This window comes from Anolis carolinensis, chromosome 4 (assembly GCF_035594765.1).
Source record: "Anolis carolinensis isolate JA03-04 chromosome 4, rAnoCar3.1.pri, whole genome shotgun sequence".
In the NCBI taxonomy this organism is placed as follows: Eukaryota; Metazoa; Chordata; class Lepidosauria; order Squamata; family Dactyloidae; genus Anolis; species Anolis carolinensis.
The window spans coordinates 87,064,394-87,081,873 of record NC_085844.1 but is presented as its reverse complement, the minus strand read 5'-3'; the positions used below and the strand labels follow the sequence as shown (position 1 = coordinate 87,081,873).

Below are 17,480 nucleotides of genomic sequence, written 5' to 3'. Positions count from 1 at the left end.
AGAAGCATGTTAAAAAATCCCACCCTTTGGTAAATATGTTTGTAAAACTCTAGCTTAAATGTTCACCTATAAATTAGTCCTGAAAGAACACAAATCCTGTTTAGCTGTTACTTTAGAAACTGAGCAGTTTCCAGATGTCTAAAAATATTTAAATAACTAGATTCATAATTGAGTTTTGTTTTGTAAGACCTGTAAACGAATGAGTGCTAGTAATAAGAGAGTATCCTTAACAGGTTTTGTGTCCCACATAATTTCCCACATTTGCTACTTGAGATGATTAACCTAATTTCATTTATCAAATAGAAAAGGAACTTCCGTTTACATAATGGAAGACCTGGCCATGATCATTATTTGGAATTTGCATCAGAGAACAAAGACCTATGAGCATTTCTCATAACCTTATGACTGAGGTTTAATATAACAAAGTCAGTAAATGCACAACTGAAGTAGGAAAGATGTGCAGCCAGGATGCTAGAAAAAGAGAATAACTCTAGAAGTTTGGTTACCACATGCTGCTTAATATCCTGGACAGAAATTAGCCAAGTAAATGCTTGATGTCTCTTATCCAGGTTGTTTCTATTAAAAGAGAGAAAGTAATCACCAAAACACATGCAATTTGTAAAATAGTTGTAATTTTGTAGTTATTTGCAATTAATTTACAATCTGCAATAAATTAAATATTACTATATGACATATCAACTGCTAAAATTGGATTATTCACATACCAGCTTATATCTACAGGATTCCAATCTATTGGGATTCAAAGAAACAATACAGAACACCGAGTATTCTGAAATCACACATTACTGAATGAATCATAAATCAAATGGATTTACACTTGGTGCCATAATTGCTGTTTTGGTAAATAGTTTTAATTCCTAAACATATTATTTTGGATTTTAAAATAAGAAGTTTTACCAGTGATGAAAGTGAACAGGAAAACATTTCTTCTGTGAATGCCTTTACATTCACTTATCTCAGGAACAAATCCGTGTTCAGTTTGAAAGACTGGTTTTGTCTCATGTTATGGAGTAAAATTAAGGGATCCATTCAATTATCTTGTAAGCACATTAGCACATGGACAAGCTGAACCTGATGGTAGTGAATGTGAAATTCTATAATCCATCCAGGAAACTTGTCCACATTGTTTAGAGCCAATGAGCTTTCCATCAGGCACTAAACATCCAAGACTTATACCAGATACAAGAACCTGATATGTCACAATTTGACTTCCTCTAATTTATTTTTAAAAGCAGCAGGGCCCAGTGGAAATGAACAAAACCTAATGCACCATTTCTCCAGAAGATGGAAACTGGAAAGATGAATAAGTCATGTCTGCAGTTCAGGGTCAAGCCATACACTCTTGTCTCACTAGAGAAGCAAATTGTTTTCAATGTCAGCTCACAAAAAGCAGATAAAGGACACATATCTTTTGGTCAGAACAAAATGAAGTGCTATGAGGTGATGCTATCTTCCATGCTTTGCAGTTGGGATTTGCATATATCCTCTTATACAAAAACAGATTTCATCAACAATGCTTTTCAAAGGAGTCAGTTTGTACATTTAGCTGTAAACTATACAGTAAAGAAACTAAACGATTGACATAACTGTGACATGAACAACACGGCTCAAATGCAAGAATGTGGGTAGATGCATCATGTTCCCCACTAATATTCCTGAGAAATGAGGCAATAACATAAGGAATAGTCTTTAGCTTAATGGTGCTTTCTTCCATGTACTACTTCTTGGAAGAAATTTCCTTGGCACCCCTGTCTGCAGAGTTCATGCGGATGATCTGACATTGCCAGTTCCAACTTCTCCTTTTATTCCCAGTTTCAACTGTTCCATTTTGTGTATTATTACATATATACACAAACTGCTTTCAGTATCAAAAAATCTTCATAGCTCAACCTTGGCCTTCTCCAGGGTCTTCACTTGAGACTGTTGCATTCAACTTTACTAAGCAGATTACGGTAGAATCTGGATTTGAGGAATCTTGGATATGAATCTCTCTCCATCAACACAAAAACAAGTCTCTGGGCCTCATTGAAGCTTGAAGGTGTCGGATCTTGAGCCTCCTTAGCTATGTCTTTCCTTGTGTGAAAGTCAATGTTGACCTAGGGAGAGTAAATATAACTTCAGTAAAATACATCCTGTTAACATTCTTATGCTTTAAAAACTTGCTTAGTAATGTAAAGACACAGCCCTTTTCAACACTGATAAGCCATCACTATGTAGTAAACATCCTACTGTTTGCCCTCATTCACCTTAAAAATCTCAAACATCTGTCTTCAATATAATGATTCCACACTTCATATGGCAGGTGCACTTGCTACATCCCAGAGCACTTGTTGTGTGTTTGGCTGCTCTAAATGAATACAAATGTCCCTACAATTTGTTTTGCTTTGTATTATCATACATAAAAAAGATCAAGCATTCTTTAGAATGTACAGTCACCATCCACATTTCCGGACTTTACTTTTGTGGATATAATTATTCACACATTTAATTAAAATGTACTTTTGAGGAATCTGTTTTTCCTCTTGTATGACTCTATGATCAACATCCTTCAGTCATGCTGGAAGACCTACAGAGTTCTAGAGATAGCACTTTTTAAGGAATCTCTAGATCCTCCAATGGAGTTCTGTGGTCAAACATGCACCAGAAGTTGACAACAGAGTCATGCAGGAGGACCAAGAGAGGTGTTAGGTAAAATAAGTCATGAATTTTTTAATTCACAGTTTTCCACTTTTTCTGCATCTCTAATTCTGGAAAAATTGGAAGTCTGACTGTATTGCACTCAATACTATATAATCTGGACAAAAAGTATTCCTTGGTCATTAGGGCCCAAGCTATATTATGTCATGACAGGAAAAATAAAATGGTACAATGTTATCCAATAAAGGTGAATTCTTTCAGGTAAATGCCTCCCCATGCACAGATTAACTATAATGGAGAATATACATTGGTCTAGAGCAGCAGTTCTCATACTGTTCTCCGGGGAGCCCTTGGGGCTCTGTGAGAGGTGCTTAGATGCTCCACAGGTGCCCCACCTCCTCTGAGGTTTCTGCTATGATGATGATGATGATGATGATGATGATGATGATGATTACAAAGGCTGGATGGCCATCTGTTAGGGGTGCTTTGATTGTGCTTTGCCTTTATAGTAAAAGGGGATTGGGCTGGATGGTCCTGTGGGTCTTCCACTGAAATACTGTTAAACTTATGTAGATTAAATTGTTCTTTTTAAATATAATTTTTTTGCACTCTCCATCCATCTGCCACTGACTCAACCCATGCCTGATATACTGTACAGTATATACATTATATATAATATAACTATAATATATACCGTACATACTCGAAGATAAGCCGAGTTTTTCAGCCCTTTTTATGAGCTGAAAAAGCCTCCCCCGGCTTATAATCGGGTCAAGGTCAAGCCGGCAGCGAAGCCTGGAGGCCATTGCTTGCAATATATGTTATATTTATCTCTCACCTTACCCTCCCTTATCAGTGTTTACTTTTCCAAAGCCTCGCTCACTCTTAATCAAGGGAATGTTTTGAAAAGGGAAAGAAGCCCTTGCAAGTCAGGAAGAAGAATATATATATATATATATATATATATATATATATATACATATACCCATTAATCTTATAAAAGCATTTTCCCCTGAAATATTTGTTAATCTCTGCTACGTATATATAAGCATTTCCCCCTGCAAGCCTTTGCAATCCTATGTACCTTTATATTTGTATCTATCTATTTATCTATCTATCTACATTAATTTTATATATGAATTTCCCCTCATATGTTTGCAAGTCTTTGCAAATCCTATATACATATAGATATCTAGAGATTTCATGTACCTGTATATCTGTATCTATGTGTATACATTATTTTATATATGAATTTTCGTGTCACATGTTTGCAAGTCTTTGCCAATCCTATACAGATATAATTATCTATATACAGCGAGATATCTAGATATATATGAATATAGATATATAGGGATTTTCTTTGAAATACGGTAAATATTCAAAAACCTTTAACCTACTGATGCCTCAAAATAATTTCATTGGGATCTATTTTCATTTTGAAATTTACCAGTAGTTGCTCCATTTTCCACCCTCGGCTTATACTCAAGTCAATAAATTTCTCCAGTTTTTTTGTGGTAAAATTAGGTGCCTCGGCTGAAAACATTTGAGAACCCTTATTGAGAGAAATTCGAACTTACTTGTTTTATGGCATTAGATTGAACAAATTCCTTGTAAATCTTCTCTGCTTTGCTGTGTAAGTTATCAGCTTGAGTTTTCTTATAGTCTTCACAAGCCAGCCAGAATTCAATGTTTTCATCACTGAACTCAGACTTTAGGAACTCCCTGAATGCTTCTTGACCATCTGTGATAAACAGAAAAAGGACAAAATGTTTTAGTCATGATCATAGCCATTGAATGACAAGAGTTTCAGTCTAGCATTTATTGGACAATGAATATATTTCCCATCTCTGCTTTAAAGCATGTATGCCTATGACATTTGACTTAGAGAATGGCCTTTGACATCTGAAGATCTAAATATCCTAAAGGCAGCAGATTTTATCTGACTTTGGAAGCCAAGTTAATACGGGGTGGTATGCTGCCCATGAATCACAGGTGCTGTAGCCTATATTTCAGAGGAAGGAACTGACAAAACTAATTCTGAGGCCCCTTCTACACAGCTGTATAAAATCCAGATTATCTGCTTTGAAGTGGATTATCTGGCAGTGCAGACTCAGATAATTCAATTTAAAGCAGATAATGTGGATTATCTGCCTTGATATACTGGATTATATGGCAGTGTAGAAGGGTCCTCAGTATTCTTTGCCTAAGAAAACAGCATAAGTCAACAAGCGACCTGAAGGCATATACACACATTCTTTGATACCCGAATTTTGACATGACCACCACAGGAATGTTACTTAACAAATTTTGTTGTTTTGTTCAATACTATCCTTTCACAATTACACAGTACAAGTCATAACTGCTATAATAAAATACTTACATGGAGTTGCTAGAAGCTTTTCCAGAGACTGGGACCACTGTATAACTTCTTCAGCAGGGAATCTGAAACAATATTAGGTATAATTGAACAACACAAAATTCAAACTTGACTGTTTGAAATGTATTGGCATATTCTGGAAAAGACTCAGTAGTTAACACTAGCATTTAAGAGACAGGGTCATTAATTTGTCCTTTTTGTTTCTCCACTGTTTAGGTTGGGATACATTAGGCATATTCCAAAAAGTGTGTTTATGTGTGCATGGTCATTCTTGAAAGGGCAGTCTACATACATTTGGCACAATGTCAGATTATCTGTCTAGCTATCTCTCTATGACCTATCAATATATTACATCTGTTCAGTGTGTATGTCATGCTTTTGTGTGGAATGGAACATATGAAGCTGTCTGATATAATCCAAATAGTGCTTTAATCTAGCCCAGTATTAACTGTGGTATCCAGTAAATATTCCCAACAATTCCAGAAGAATTGTTTCCCACCCCTTCCTTTGCATAAGTCAATACATGAGAGTCTGTGAGACAAAAACAAAACCCCATCAGCTATGAGAGGGTGATTTTGCACCAGAGAAATAATAGTGCTGTCAGAGAAAGAGGAAACTCACTTTCTGCCACACTACTGTTTCCTGTATAATTCACCACCTTAGTATAAATCTAAAGGGATCAAATCATGGATCTCCAGAGACTCATCTAATTGCATCATAGGACTTCAGAACATTATGTATGCAAAGCATGTATTTTCTTGCTGATTGTTGCTTGCGATCTTGTTGTACCCTATTTTTACCCTCTCTAACCTGTTTTACCCCAGGGTTTCCAATGCATTTAATAGTTGAGTGGGTATCTTACCCCAGGACTCCATATTTTGAATCCCACACTTGACTCATTCTTGTGTCATATTGATAGCACAAAATGCAATGAATAGGGATGACTCAAATGTGTGTAGGTGTTTGTTAAAAACAAATTAAAAATGTATGTATTGACATGCTAGTGAGTCATTATGTGCCACTAGTATATTGGCTGTCTTGTGTTATATCCTTTCAAGCCTGGCTGTCCTCTGTGATAATGGAGTGGACTAAGGGCTCTTCCACACAGTCATATAATCCAGAATATCAAGGCAGAAAATCCCACAATATCTGCTTTGAATTGGGTTATCTGAGTCCAAACTGCCATATATTCTAGTTCAAAGCAGATAATGTATGATTTTATTCAGCTGTGTGGAAGGGGCCTAAGTCCATTTACTAGTCACAGATAGACTCATTGAACCAACTAGATTGAGGCAAGTCAATTATTCAATATTACCATTCAGCAATTGACTCAAGGAACCTACTTCAATAATGACTAGTAATTGGATTTGCAACTTTATTTGCAGAAGCTGATGGCCATTTTTTGGCATCTAGAAACATATACAGTAGAGTCTCACTTATCCAAGCCTCTGGATTATCCAAGCCATTTTTGTAGTCAATGTTTTCAATATATCGTGATATTTTGGTGAAAAATTCGTAAATACAGTAATTACAACATAACATTACTGAGTATTGAATTATTTTTTCTGTCAAATTTGTTGCATAACATGATGTTTTGGTGCTTAATTTGTAAAATCATAACCTAATTTGATGTTTAATAGGCTTTTCCGTAATCCCTCCTTATTATCCAAGATATTCGCTTATCCAAGCTTCTGCCGGCCCGTTTAGCTTGGATAAGTGAGATTCTACTGTAACAGCTTGCCTACAGGAGGAATGACTATGTCACCAAACTGAAACAGAAATAAAATTCAAAACAAGTACATATTTTTAGTTAAAAGATGTTGTTAGGGATTAAAAAAACCTGATGGGGTTCCTTCACAGTTGCAAGATAGGTACAAACCAGTAAGTTTAATTTGTTTTACTGTTGCTCAACATGCCAGAAAAAAAGTAACAACAATACAGGCATACCTCAATTGACAAAGTCTTTCTACATGAACCCATTCCTGATTTGCCCCCTTGTCTTCTAACTAGAAAGTTTCTTTGCCAGCATTGACATTGAGAAGATGTTGAAGGAAGATAGAAAAACAGACAATTTATGATGGGTTGCATATTATACTTGCAGTAAACAATGTAATAGACCTTGAGCTGGGAAAGAATGAGATTCTAGTCTACCACAGTAGCTGGTAAGGTAAATAGTGGCTGTACTGACTGAGCATGCATGAAGAGAAAAACAGAAAGAAAAAGAGAAAGCAAATAAGCCTGCCTCACTAATTTCCCAATATGTTCAAAAAGCAAAGATCTTTTAAAGTTTGCCACTAAAATGTAGATAATAAGAAAAGTGGAGTGAAAGAAAGAAAGAAGAAAAAATCCCTGGATGCATTTTGGAAGAAATTTTCAAGTAGAATGCTCAATATGTATTTGTTTCCTAATGCAAATTTGAGCCCCTTCTACACTGCCATATAATCCAGATTATTAAAGCAGATAATCCACATTCTCTTCTTTGAGCTGGATTATATGAGTCTACACTGCCATATAATCCAATTCAAAGCAGATAATCTGGATTTTATATGGCAGTGTAGAAGGGCCTTGATTATTTCCTTTCATGTGTGCATATTTATAGTTTTGAAGAAAAAGTATGCTAAGTTGTACTCTTTGTTGTGATATAGGACTATCACTATTCTTTTCAAGTTATTTCTATCTTTGGTACCAAAGTTTCTCTTAAAGAAGTAAAGCCCAAAGACACGTTTACTTTGTTAACTGAAGTATGCCTGTACTCTTTTACTCTGCCACTTTCCCATGGGGTGTCTTTTCTACATATGATGTTAAATATTCTAGTTCCTGATAATCTCTTTCCACCAAAAATACATGAACTATTTTATGCATTCATGCTGAACAGTGTTTGCCATGCACAGATCTAACTTCCTACATGTAGATGAGAAGCCAAAATAAATGAAAACAAGAACAATATTCTTAGATTATATTGTATTATTCTAACAACATTATTTAATTCTTACATTACATCTTTGGAGGTAGAATATTTGATGTCAGTTGATTCTATGTGTGGCACAAGAGACAGCAAATAGTTTTTCAGTTCTGCACCCCTGCAACCAAGGATAAAATACAATTTGTAAGTACATTCAGCATAGTTTGGGCTGAAGTTTACTATGTTATCTGCGCCATAGCTTTTTGCAAAGCTATACAAACAAATTATATCCTTGCCTGTAAAAATATTGTTCAAAGTAAATATAGAAGATTGAAGTAGAACTAAGGAACCAATATAGTATAGTGGTTTGAGTATTGGACTCTTCACATGGATGAGGTCCAGTGTTGCCATTCACCATCTTCCGTGGTGAATCAGGGCTGCAGTGCAGCATTCCCAGTACTCTTACCAGCAGCTGATGCTTCCCCATCACATGTGGGAAGCATTGCCATGTGGCTTAATGGTGGAGTAGCTCTGTTGTTCCTAATAGAACACGGGGAGGTTACCATGTTCCCGGCATGGTGTTCTCCCATGTAGCTTACATCGTCTGATGGACAGCATGGGGCTCCATGAGTAAATGGGGGCACAAGCATGCTAGCATGCTTATTTTTTTAATATGTGATGAGTCGTATGACACTCGGGGACCAGGATTTGAATTCCTGCTTAGTCATAGAACCCTCTAGATGATTTGTGTTCCTCTCAGCCTGAGAAGAGCACAGAAACAAAATTCTCCTAAACAAATTCTGCCCTAAAATGCCATGATAGGCTCACTTTAGGGCCATAATAATTCAGAAATAACTTTAAGAGACATAATAATAATAATAATAATAATAATAATAATAATAATAATAATAACAACAACTTTATTTTTATACCCCGCCCCATCTCCCCGAAGGGACTCGGGGCGGCTTACATGGGGCCTTGCCCGATAAAACAACCAAATATCAAAACACAGCAATATAACAGTTATCCAATAAAAACATCAATTACAGTAAAAACAATTGTTAAAATCAACATAAAACATACAATATTAACACTGGAGACTAATTCATAGAACCCAGGCAAAGTGCAACATGTGCCGAAATGGGCCGAAATGGGGAAGGTAATTTCACAGTTGAAATGGACAAAGTGCAATATAGCAAAAAGAGAACTATTTTGATTTTATGAGCCATATGCTAAAAAAATTCCTGTATCTTAGGATTTTCTCTTCTGAAGCATGGATCTGACTGAAGGAGATCCTTTGAATCAATTTGTCAGTAAATCCCATTGCTTTTTTATTTATTTATTTACTCTATTTCTTTCCCCTCTATCTCACCCTGAGTGGGACTCAGAGCAGCTTTGCCAGGTCTACCCTAGTTGGGACCAAGAATCAAATTCAGGCCATAGGATGCCAACTCTCTAATGCCTATTTTGTAAAAAAAAAAAAGTACTGATTAGAACAGAGGCACATCCTGCTTTACCAAAAGAGAGTACAGGAGATTCCATATAGGTCTAAACATGGTTTTCCCTCCCACATTTGTCAAAGCAAACTCCATAACACAAATGGAAAGAGGCCAAATTGTTTGATGGCCAGAGGAAATGTAAAAGAAAACCACAACATATATCCACTACACATTGCTATCTTGTGCTCTTGGCCATGGAGGGTGTTTCATCAGTGATGAAAACATGTTTAATTTCTCAGATATTAATTTGACTGCATCGTGTCTTAAAACCAAAATAACATCAATTTCAATTGGATAATTGTAAGCAAAATAGATGCCACAGTTTTGAAAGGAGTAGCAGATTCTTGGAGTGAAATCAACAGAATTCCATGTCACCTTCAAGTCTAGCATTTTTTGGATTATAGCTCAGATAAAAAGTAGATAGATCATAGAAATATAGAGTTTGAAGAAACCACAAGGGTCATCCAGTGCAACCCTCTGTCATGCAGAAATAGAAAATCAGTGCTACTGATAGATGGCTATCCAGCTTCTGTTGAAAACCATCCAGAGAAGGAAGACTACCAAACTCTGAGGTGGAATTTCTTTTATTGTAGTTTTAACCAATTGCTCCATATATTAGTCTTTGGAGCAGCAGAAAACAAGCTTGTTCCCTTCTCACTATGACATGCCTAACATTGGCATAGGAATTGATAGCACTTTCATTGTAATCTTATTGCTGTTTAGTCAAAAATAAATATCAGCAATGTTGAAGAGACACAGGTTCTAGGGTTGCCTGAGAACGTCCTGGAGATAACCTCTGTACCTTTAATGTTAAAGGGGGAAATTCAGCAGCTTTGCTTGCCCCATAGCCGGGTAAAACACAACTTCTACTTAAATTCCTGTTTCTGCATGACCCTTAGAGGTACAATTTTCACTCAGTTAAACCTGGATTACATCCTTAAAAATGGAGGATGGGTTGCATTATACCAGGTTTTTAATAATATAATTCTATAATTTCACATTTTTTCTATTACTTAAAACCCTCTGTTTTGTATTCTATCCTATCTTGCAGTTTGACATTGGTGAACTGGTCTATGTTTAGTAATTTTTAGCCTTAAGCTGCTGAGATACATTTTTCTTCCATATCCATTTTAGAGGACATACTTACAAAACTTTGCTTTTCTTCTTATGATCCTTGCCTTCTGTGACCTCCTGGTCTTTTTCTTTCATTTCCATGGAATGAGGATGCCACAACAATAGCCAGGATATTTTTTGCATTATGTTGTGTGATCTCTCACTTTGTGTATCTGTAGCTTTGGCAGGTCTGACCCCAAATTCTCTGCTGATGTTATATCTGTCACTAACCTTGTGACAAAAGATCTGTTTGCCATGTGCCTGTTACCACAAACTGAGGAACTTCCTTTTTTCTTTCTCACTCTTATGACGTGCATCGAAAGTTTTGTTTTTGAAAACAGACAGAGCTGTCTGATGGTTGTGGTTGAACTGGCCAGGACCAGGTTTCCTTGCAGACAAAAGTACATCAGAAGATGACTGATTTGTTTGTTTTTTTTTTAAAAAAAGAACAGGTTCTCCAAGTTTATGATGGTTGTGTCAAACTTTAGTGAACTGAATTGAAATGTCACCCTCCCTCAAAATCACCATAAAATTGAATTAACAGCTCAAGGAAGCAGTTCAAACAAAAATGCAGCCCTATATATCTCCCAACTGGCTCAATTTGGTAGGAACAATCCTACTTCATCCTCTGTCATAACAGTTTTTTGTTTGCTTTTAAACTGTTCTAGAACCTCTTCACACTTACCTTTGTTTTGTCTGCATGATGGGGTTTTTCTCCTTCAGCCATGCAGCCCAATGGCTCCCATCACACCCCAGAGAAGTACTTCCGGGGTGGGTCTGTGGCTGAACTGCTGCCACCACCAAAAAAGTAGTGGTGGTGGACAACTGAAGACTCCTTGTCTTTCCTTTCGGAAAGATGGGTTGAGCCACCATAAACAGGCTTCCCACCCCTGTGTGATAAGGCAGGGGGAAGCCATAACAAAGTGGCGTATGGGGTGATAGGTGCCTATGCCCCCTGCACAAGCGCAGTCAGGACACAGCAAGACAGCCCGATTCTGGTGGCACAAGTGATAAAATTGTAAGTTTCTAATTTTTCCTCTGATTTTCCTGCTTTGTCTTAGCTTTCTTAAGTTGCTGCAAACTGAATTTAAAGGGTAAAAGTAGTTTGCACTCACTTCACAGGAAGGAGAAGAGGACAGCAAACATTTACACTTTCTAGTAGACTTAGGCAAAAGCAAATTTCTACAGCCTCTCCTTGCTTGTGTGTTCTTCATCATTAATAATTTTTGTCATCTTGATCGCATTCTTATTTTGCTTGTGGCCATGTGTCTTAATTTTCCTCTGTGAAATGTTGAAGGCTATGGATTGACAACATTACTTTTTCTCTTTGGCATGAAGTTTAACTCCCTCAGTGAGCTTCTAAAGCTAATCTAATGTGTTTTGCACTTCGCAGTTGGCCTACTAATGCTATCACCACTTTATGTATTTTCTTCTCCTTTTTGTCCTAGTTGGCTATTTGGCTAACATGAACAGGAGTGACCATGGACCTATAGGATTAGTGATGCATTCTGTGAGTGGAAAAGATGCTCAGCAATGTGCACACACTTAAAAAGCATCTGGAAAGAAGCACACATTTGTAAAATGTCCACTTTAGTTGATGGGTGCATACAAATATAGCAAGGGAATTTATAGTTTTCAAAGTATCTTTGCACTCCTTGCCAGGGCATTGCTTGGCGTTGTCACTGGTCCATTTCTAATTGAAGGCAAGGCATTGCCTTTCAGGCTTGTGGGATCACATAGCCAGAGACACCATTGATTTCCAGAGCTCTTGCTTACAAATATAGCAAGGGAATTTATAGTTTTTAAAGTATCTTTGCACTCCTTGCCAGGGCATTGCTTGGCGTGGTCACTGGTCCATTTCTAATTGAAGGCAAGGCATTGCCTTTCAGGCTTGTGGGATCACATAGCCAGAGACACCATTGATTTCCAGCGTCTTTCCTGCTTAAAAATATAACAAGGGAATTTCTAGTTTTCAAAGAATTTCCGCGGATTTCCGGCCACAGAAACAAAGATACACAAGTAGAAAAGGGACTTTCACAGTGATAAGAACCCAATTGAACAGTAAATAAAACTTTCAAACCAGGAACAGGTTTCTTCAAATATTAAAAAATAGTGTATTATAAAAGTTATGAAAATTCTCCAAAAATCATAGGAGACAGGAAACGTTCTGCAATTTGTTGAGCTAAGAGTGTTGAATGTGTTCTCCCACTGTACCAAATTTGATGAGGATAGCTCAAGAAATGAGGGCAGGAGAGCCCTGTAAAAGTCCCCCCCGGGTTCCTTTTTTTGGGCGATTGCGCATGCACATCCGCCATTTTAGAAACATTTAGAATCATTATGAATTTTCAGAAATAGCCGAAATTTTTGGGTGAAAAATTCTGAAATACTTTCTATATCGAAGCGCCAGCGCCCCCTACTTTAGAAACGAGAATTGAAACATTTTTTTCATCGATTGGACATGCCTACTAAACACAATGTACAATCAACCACTGATGACAGGTGTATTATTGAAATTGCCATTACTGCTATTTGTAGAAGTAGGAAAATGAGCCTATCATTCAAGGGTAGAGGCTTGTAAACAATGAATGATGACTTTTACTTTATATGACACATTTGCATCTATGATTTTCTTCACATCATCAAGCCTCCATTTTAGGGACCTGAATGTTTCAGTCAGCAGCAATAATGGTGAACAGAATAGTAATTTCAGAAAGACAGAATTCTAAATAAAAAGGGGGAAAAGACGAAGGTAAAGAACAAAAGGAAAATCACAGTGGGTGGTTCTGAACACCATCTACACTTTCCAGGCATCATTGAAATTTCAAAGCATTTAAGGACCCATTGAAAAGAAATAAAAAGGAGGAAATGACCATTAGCCTGCAATGTCAAGCATCTAATCCAAAATGGTTTTCTTTGTCAAGGATTTTGAAAACTTTAAAGGGCTTTGAATGCTAACATTTCCCTGGGATGATTGATTAGGATGACATGAAAGGGTATACAACACTGTCTGACTTCCATTTCAATGGAAATAACAACCACATACCCTGACTTTTGCTGCATAATCATTTTCCATGGTTTTGTACAGTGATTAAACAGCTCATTAAAAAGGAAGTATATTTTGTGCCATTGGCAGGCAGGATCATAGGATGAGTATATTCTGAAAGTGCTCTTTGGATATAAGGACAATCACAATACTTGGTCACCAAATGAGCCTCTCCAGCCTATTTTTAGTTTTGTGGTTGCCTGGCAGATATGACCAACCCTAATGACCCATTCTTTTCTAATCTACAGCAAAAAAGAAAAAAAGGCGTAAAATTAGAATATAGCAATAAAAGACTGGTAGTGCTGTTTTGTCTTCAGTAGCCATGTTGTTGCTAAGGAGCCAAGAAAGGGGGGAGGAAGTGGAAACAAATTCCACTACACTTTTTGGGATATACATTTGCAGAAGGCTGTTCATATTATAAATGATAATTAACTCTTTTGGCTGGATAGAGAATAATTTGGGCACAAAGTGAGATTTTGAATAGAGTGTGCAGTGTTTGTGATTCATTGTAGGGACAAACCGACAACTTAATGCTTTATGAAGACCACATGCTTTGTGTTGGTTGCACATTGCTAAGTGCTTGGACTTTCTAGACTTTCTTACAAATGTGGTAGGAATTTTGTTTTGGCTATTTGAATTCATTACATGGGGCTTATTTGGGTAAGTCTGATTAGGCTGGAGGGCTTTCCAACACATACTTAACTGCTGTATCTGCAGTTTGTTTTCTTACGTGGATGAATCAATGCAAGAATTAACAAGAGAGCTTGGCTATGATTTGAATTGTCCACAGAACTTTACTCTCTCTCTCTCTCTCTCTCTCTCTCTCTCTCTCTCTCTCTCTCTCTCATACACATTTTCACTTATGTGGAAACCCATAAGATTACAGTTCTCTAGTTCACAATATTATCCTCATATCCTCCATTTGAATTCTCTGCCATAGGGCTCCTCACCTTCTCAAACTCCATTTCCCAGCATTCTGTGCTCTCTCAGTCTCTTTCCCAGCTCACTCAGCTAGTCCCACCCTTCTGCTTTCCTCTCCTCATAGCGAGAGGCAGTCTATCTCCTTAATTTACAGAGGAATAGCAGCCTATTTGGCTTTGAGGTGCTTTTGCTGAAAATGAAAACTGACTTCTGAGCATTACAGAATTCAAATGAAAAAGTATTGGGTGAGTTTTGATATGGGAATTGGGGAGGGGGAATAACAAGCGAAAATGGGGAAAATTGGTTTTTTTCAACTGAGTTATACCTAATTGGTTAATTGGCATAATTAAAAATGGGAAAAAATGATTAAACTGTATAAACTTTGTTTTTGTAGGACATCCTGCAGCACATTTTGCTATAGCTTTCCAATGAATATCCCATTGAGTCTCAACCAATTCAATATAGTTTGTGGCAGCTACAAAAATAAAGTTTCTGGAGTATAACAACTATTTTCAAAATAAGTGTGATACAATTAAACAGAAAATAACACTTTCAAACCAGGAACATAAAATCTTTCAAATTTTGTTACATACCCTGTTTCCCCTAAAATAAGACATCCCCAGAAAATAAGACCTAGTAGAGGTTTTGCTGAATTGCTAAATATAAGGCCTCCCCTGAAAGTAAGACCTAGCAAAGTTTTTGTTTGGAAGCATGCCCGTCAAACAGAACACCAGAGCATGCAGGATCGGTAAATGTACGTACCATAAAGTGTTGTACATGGAAATATTGGTAGTAACAAGATATTCTTGATAGGATTCAGAGTTTGTCTGGTTATGCTGGTTTATGATGACAACTACTGTACAGTATATAATAAATGTTCATTTTTTGGTTCAACAATAAATGGGAATTCTTCTTCATGGAAAATAAGACATCCCCTGAAAATAAGACCTAGAGCATCTTTGGGAGCAAAAATTAATATAAGACACTGTCTTATTTTCGGGGAAACACAGTAGTGTAATGTAATTGGATTGAGATCCATGTGAAATCATTACAGTTGTGCAACTCCACTTATGCATTGATGAACTGAATATATCCATTGTATAATGGCCAAAAAAGCATAATAGTATGTATATGCATATGTGTATGAGATCAACAGAATTCCAGTCAATGTGTAGGTTGACCCTCACATTATTGGCCAAGGTTGCCATTTTTTAAAAATGTACCTGTGTGTGTTAAGGCTTCCTGTAAGGAATTCCCTTGCCGTGCATTGAACGGAACCTTTTCTAGAACCTAGATCATCTTTTGTTTTTGAATGAAAATATGCATATACTCTTTCACAAACACCACATTCATACACATATAGAAGAATTTGATAATTGGCATCACATAATGCACAATGAGGTAAAGTAGAGGTAAAAGTTTCCCCTGACGTTAAGTCCAGTCATGTCTGACTCTGGGGGTTGGTGCTCATCTCCATTTCTAAGACGAAGAGACGGCGTTGTCTGTAGACACCTCCAAGGTCATGTGGCTGGCATGACTGCATGGAATGCCGTTACCTTCCCGCAGGAGTGGTACCTATTGATCTACTCACATTGGCATGTTTTTGAACTGCTAGGTTGGCAGGAGCTGGAGCTAACAGCGGCTGCTCACACCGCTCCCAGGGTTTGAACCTGGGACCTTTCGGTCTGCAAGTTCAGCAGCTCAGCGCTTTAACGCACTTAAGGAGCCCCCAATGACATAGTAGGTTAAACTGCTGAGTTGGTGAACTTGCTGAGCAAAAGGTTGGCAGTTTGAATCTGGGGAGTGGGGCAGGTTAGCCCCAGATTCTGCCAATCTAGCAGTTCCAAAACATGCAACTGTAAGTAGATTAATAGGTACCGCTCTGGCAGGAAGGTATCTACGGACAACGCTCTCTCTTCAGCTTAGAAACGGAGATGAGCACCAATCCCCAGAGTCAGACACAACTAGACAATGTCAAGGGAAAACCTTTATCTTTACCTAGTGCACAATGAAGCAGAACAATATATTCTATGGTCATCTTGCGTTCTGGCTTTTGGAATAACTCCCAGAAATGCCATGACCAACAACTCAACTAACCCAAAAAGTAATTTTTCAAAGATCTGATTCTGATGTATGTGAAACACTAGACACTGTTTTTAGGTGACAGAGATAGCATTTTTGAAAAGCCACCTGTTTCCTATTATAATGAAACTAGTTTCTATTTCCTTTAAATCATTTGCTTGGGAGAAATGACAGTTTGCATGTTATCATTTTAGATCAGATCAAAAGAGAAATTCACTTCTATGAAATCATTTGCTTTCACAAGCAAGTAAACCCACTCCGAAGCAGTTTTAAGTCCCCACACTCCAGAGGAAAGAATGGGCATTCCTGTGGGTTGTGCTTATTGCAGCATGGTAACTACCACACTGATGGCCGACAGGGAGCTCTGGCGTGGACTGGTCCATGCGGTCATGAAGAGTCAGAGACGACTAAACAACTGAGCAACTACCACAACTGCCATAGGGCCAATCCAAACTTACCGGGAATCATTAGGCCTCTCTTCAGGTCTGATGGAACATACCAATGGGAAAGGGATGGTGCCATCTCACATCTTTGGGTTTCCAAAGGAGCCCAAAAAATGCAAGATGGGTATGTGCACAGGCCCATGGGTAGTCCTAGGACTACCTAACAATTTGGATGCCTGCAGTAAAAGTGTGACAGGCCAAGGGATATGGACCATGTCTGGATGGGCTCTCAATTTTAAGATTCCCAAAGCTTTCTAGTTTGGGTCTGGTTATCTTTGGGGAACTTTACTTAAACATCAGTGGAAATTCCCGCAAATCAGGTTATTACCTACAAGTTAAAAGCAATTCAGTCATGAATGTATGAAGGATGTAAGCCCTTTCTACACTGCCATATATAATTCTGGGAGCTGTAGTAAAAAAACCCCAAAAAAACAACAACTTT

The 17,480-nt window shown here is 37.5% G+C and overlaps 1 protein-coding gene across 1 annotated transcript; it reads right to left on the bottom strand.

The window, feature by feature from the left end:
• Positions 1–612: 612 nt before the first annotated feature.
• On the bottom strand, positions 613–10,904 carry rgs1 (regulator of G protein signaling 1). The gene is made up of 5 exons (XM_008116895.3): positions 10,584–10,904; positions 8,029–8,115; positions 5,039–5,100; positions 4,236–4,399; positions 613–2,117 (listed from the first exon to the last, which is right to left on the bottom strand). Exons 1-5 carry the CDS (start codon positions 10,691–10,693, stop codon positions 1,932–1,934), a joined length of 609 nt encoding a protein of 202 aa, XP_008115102.2. The 5' UTR covers positions 10,694–10,904; the 3' UTR covers positions 613–1,931.
• Between the last annotated feature and the right edge of the window lie 6,576 nt (positions 10,905–17,480).

What these genes read in the sequence shown, in the direction of transcription:
- rgs1 (XM_008116895.3), bottom strand. Translation starts at nt 10,693, where the DNA reads ATGCAAAAAATATCCTGGCTATTGTTGTGGCATCCTCATTCCATGGAA. An exon ending in TCTACCTCCAAAGATGTAAT is followed by an intron (nt 5,101 to 8,028) that starts GTAAGAATTAAA and finishes ATATTGTTTCAG; the next exon opens with ATTCCCTGCTGAAGAAGTTA. An exon ending in AATCTAATGCCATAAAACAA is followed by an intron (nt 2,118 to 4,235) that starts GTAAGTTCGAAT and finishes TACTCTCCCTAG; the next exon opens with GTCAACATTGACTTTCACAC.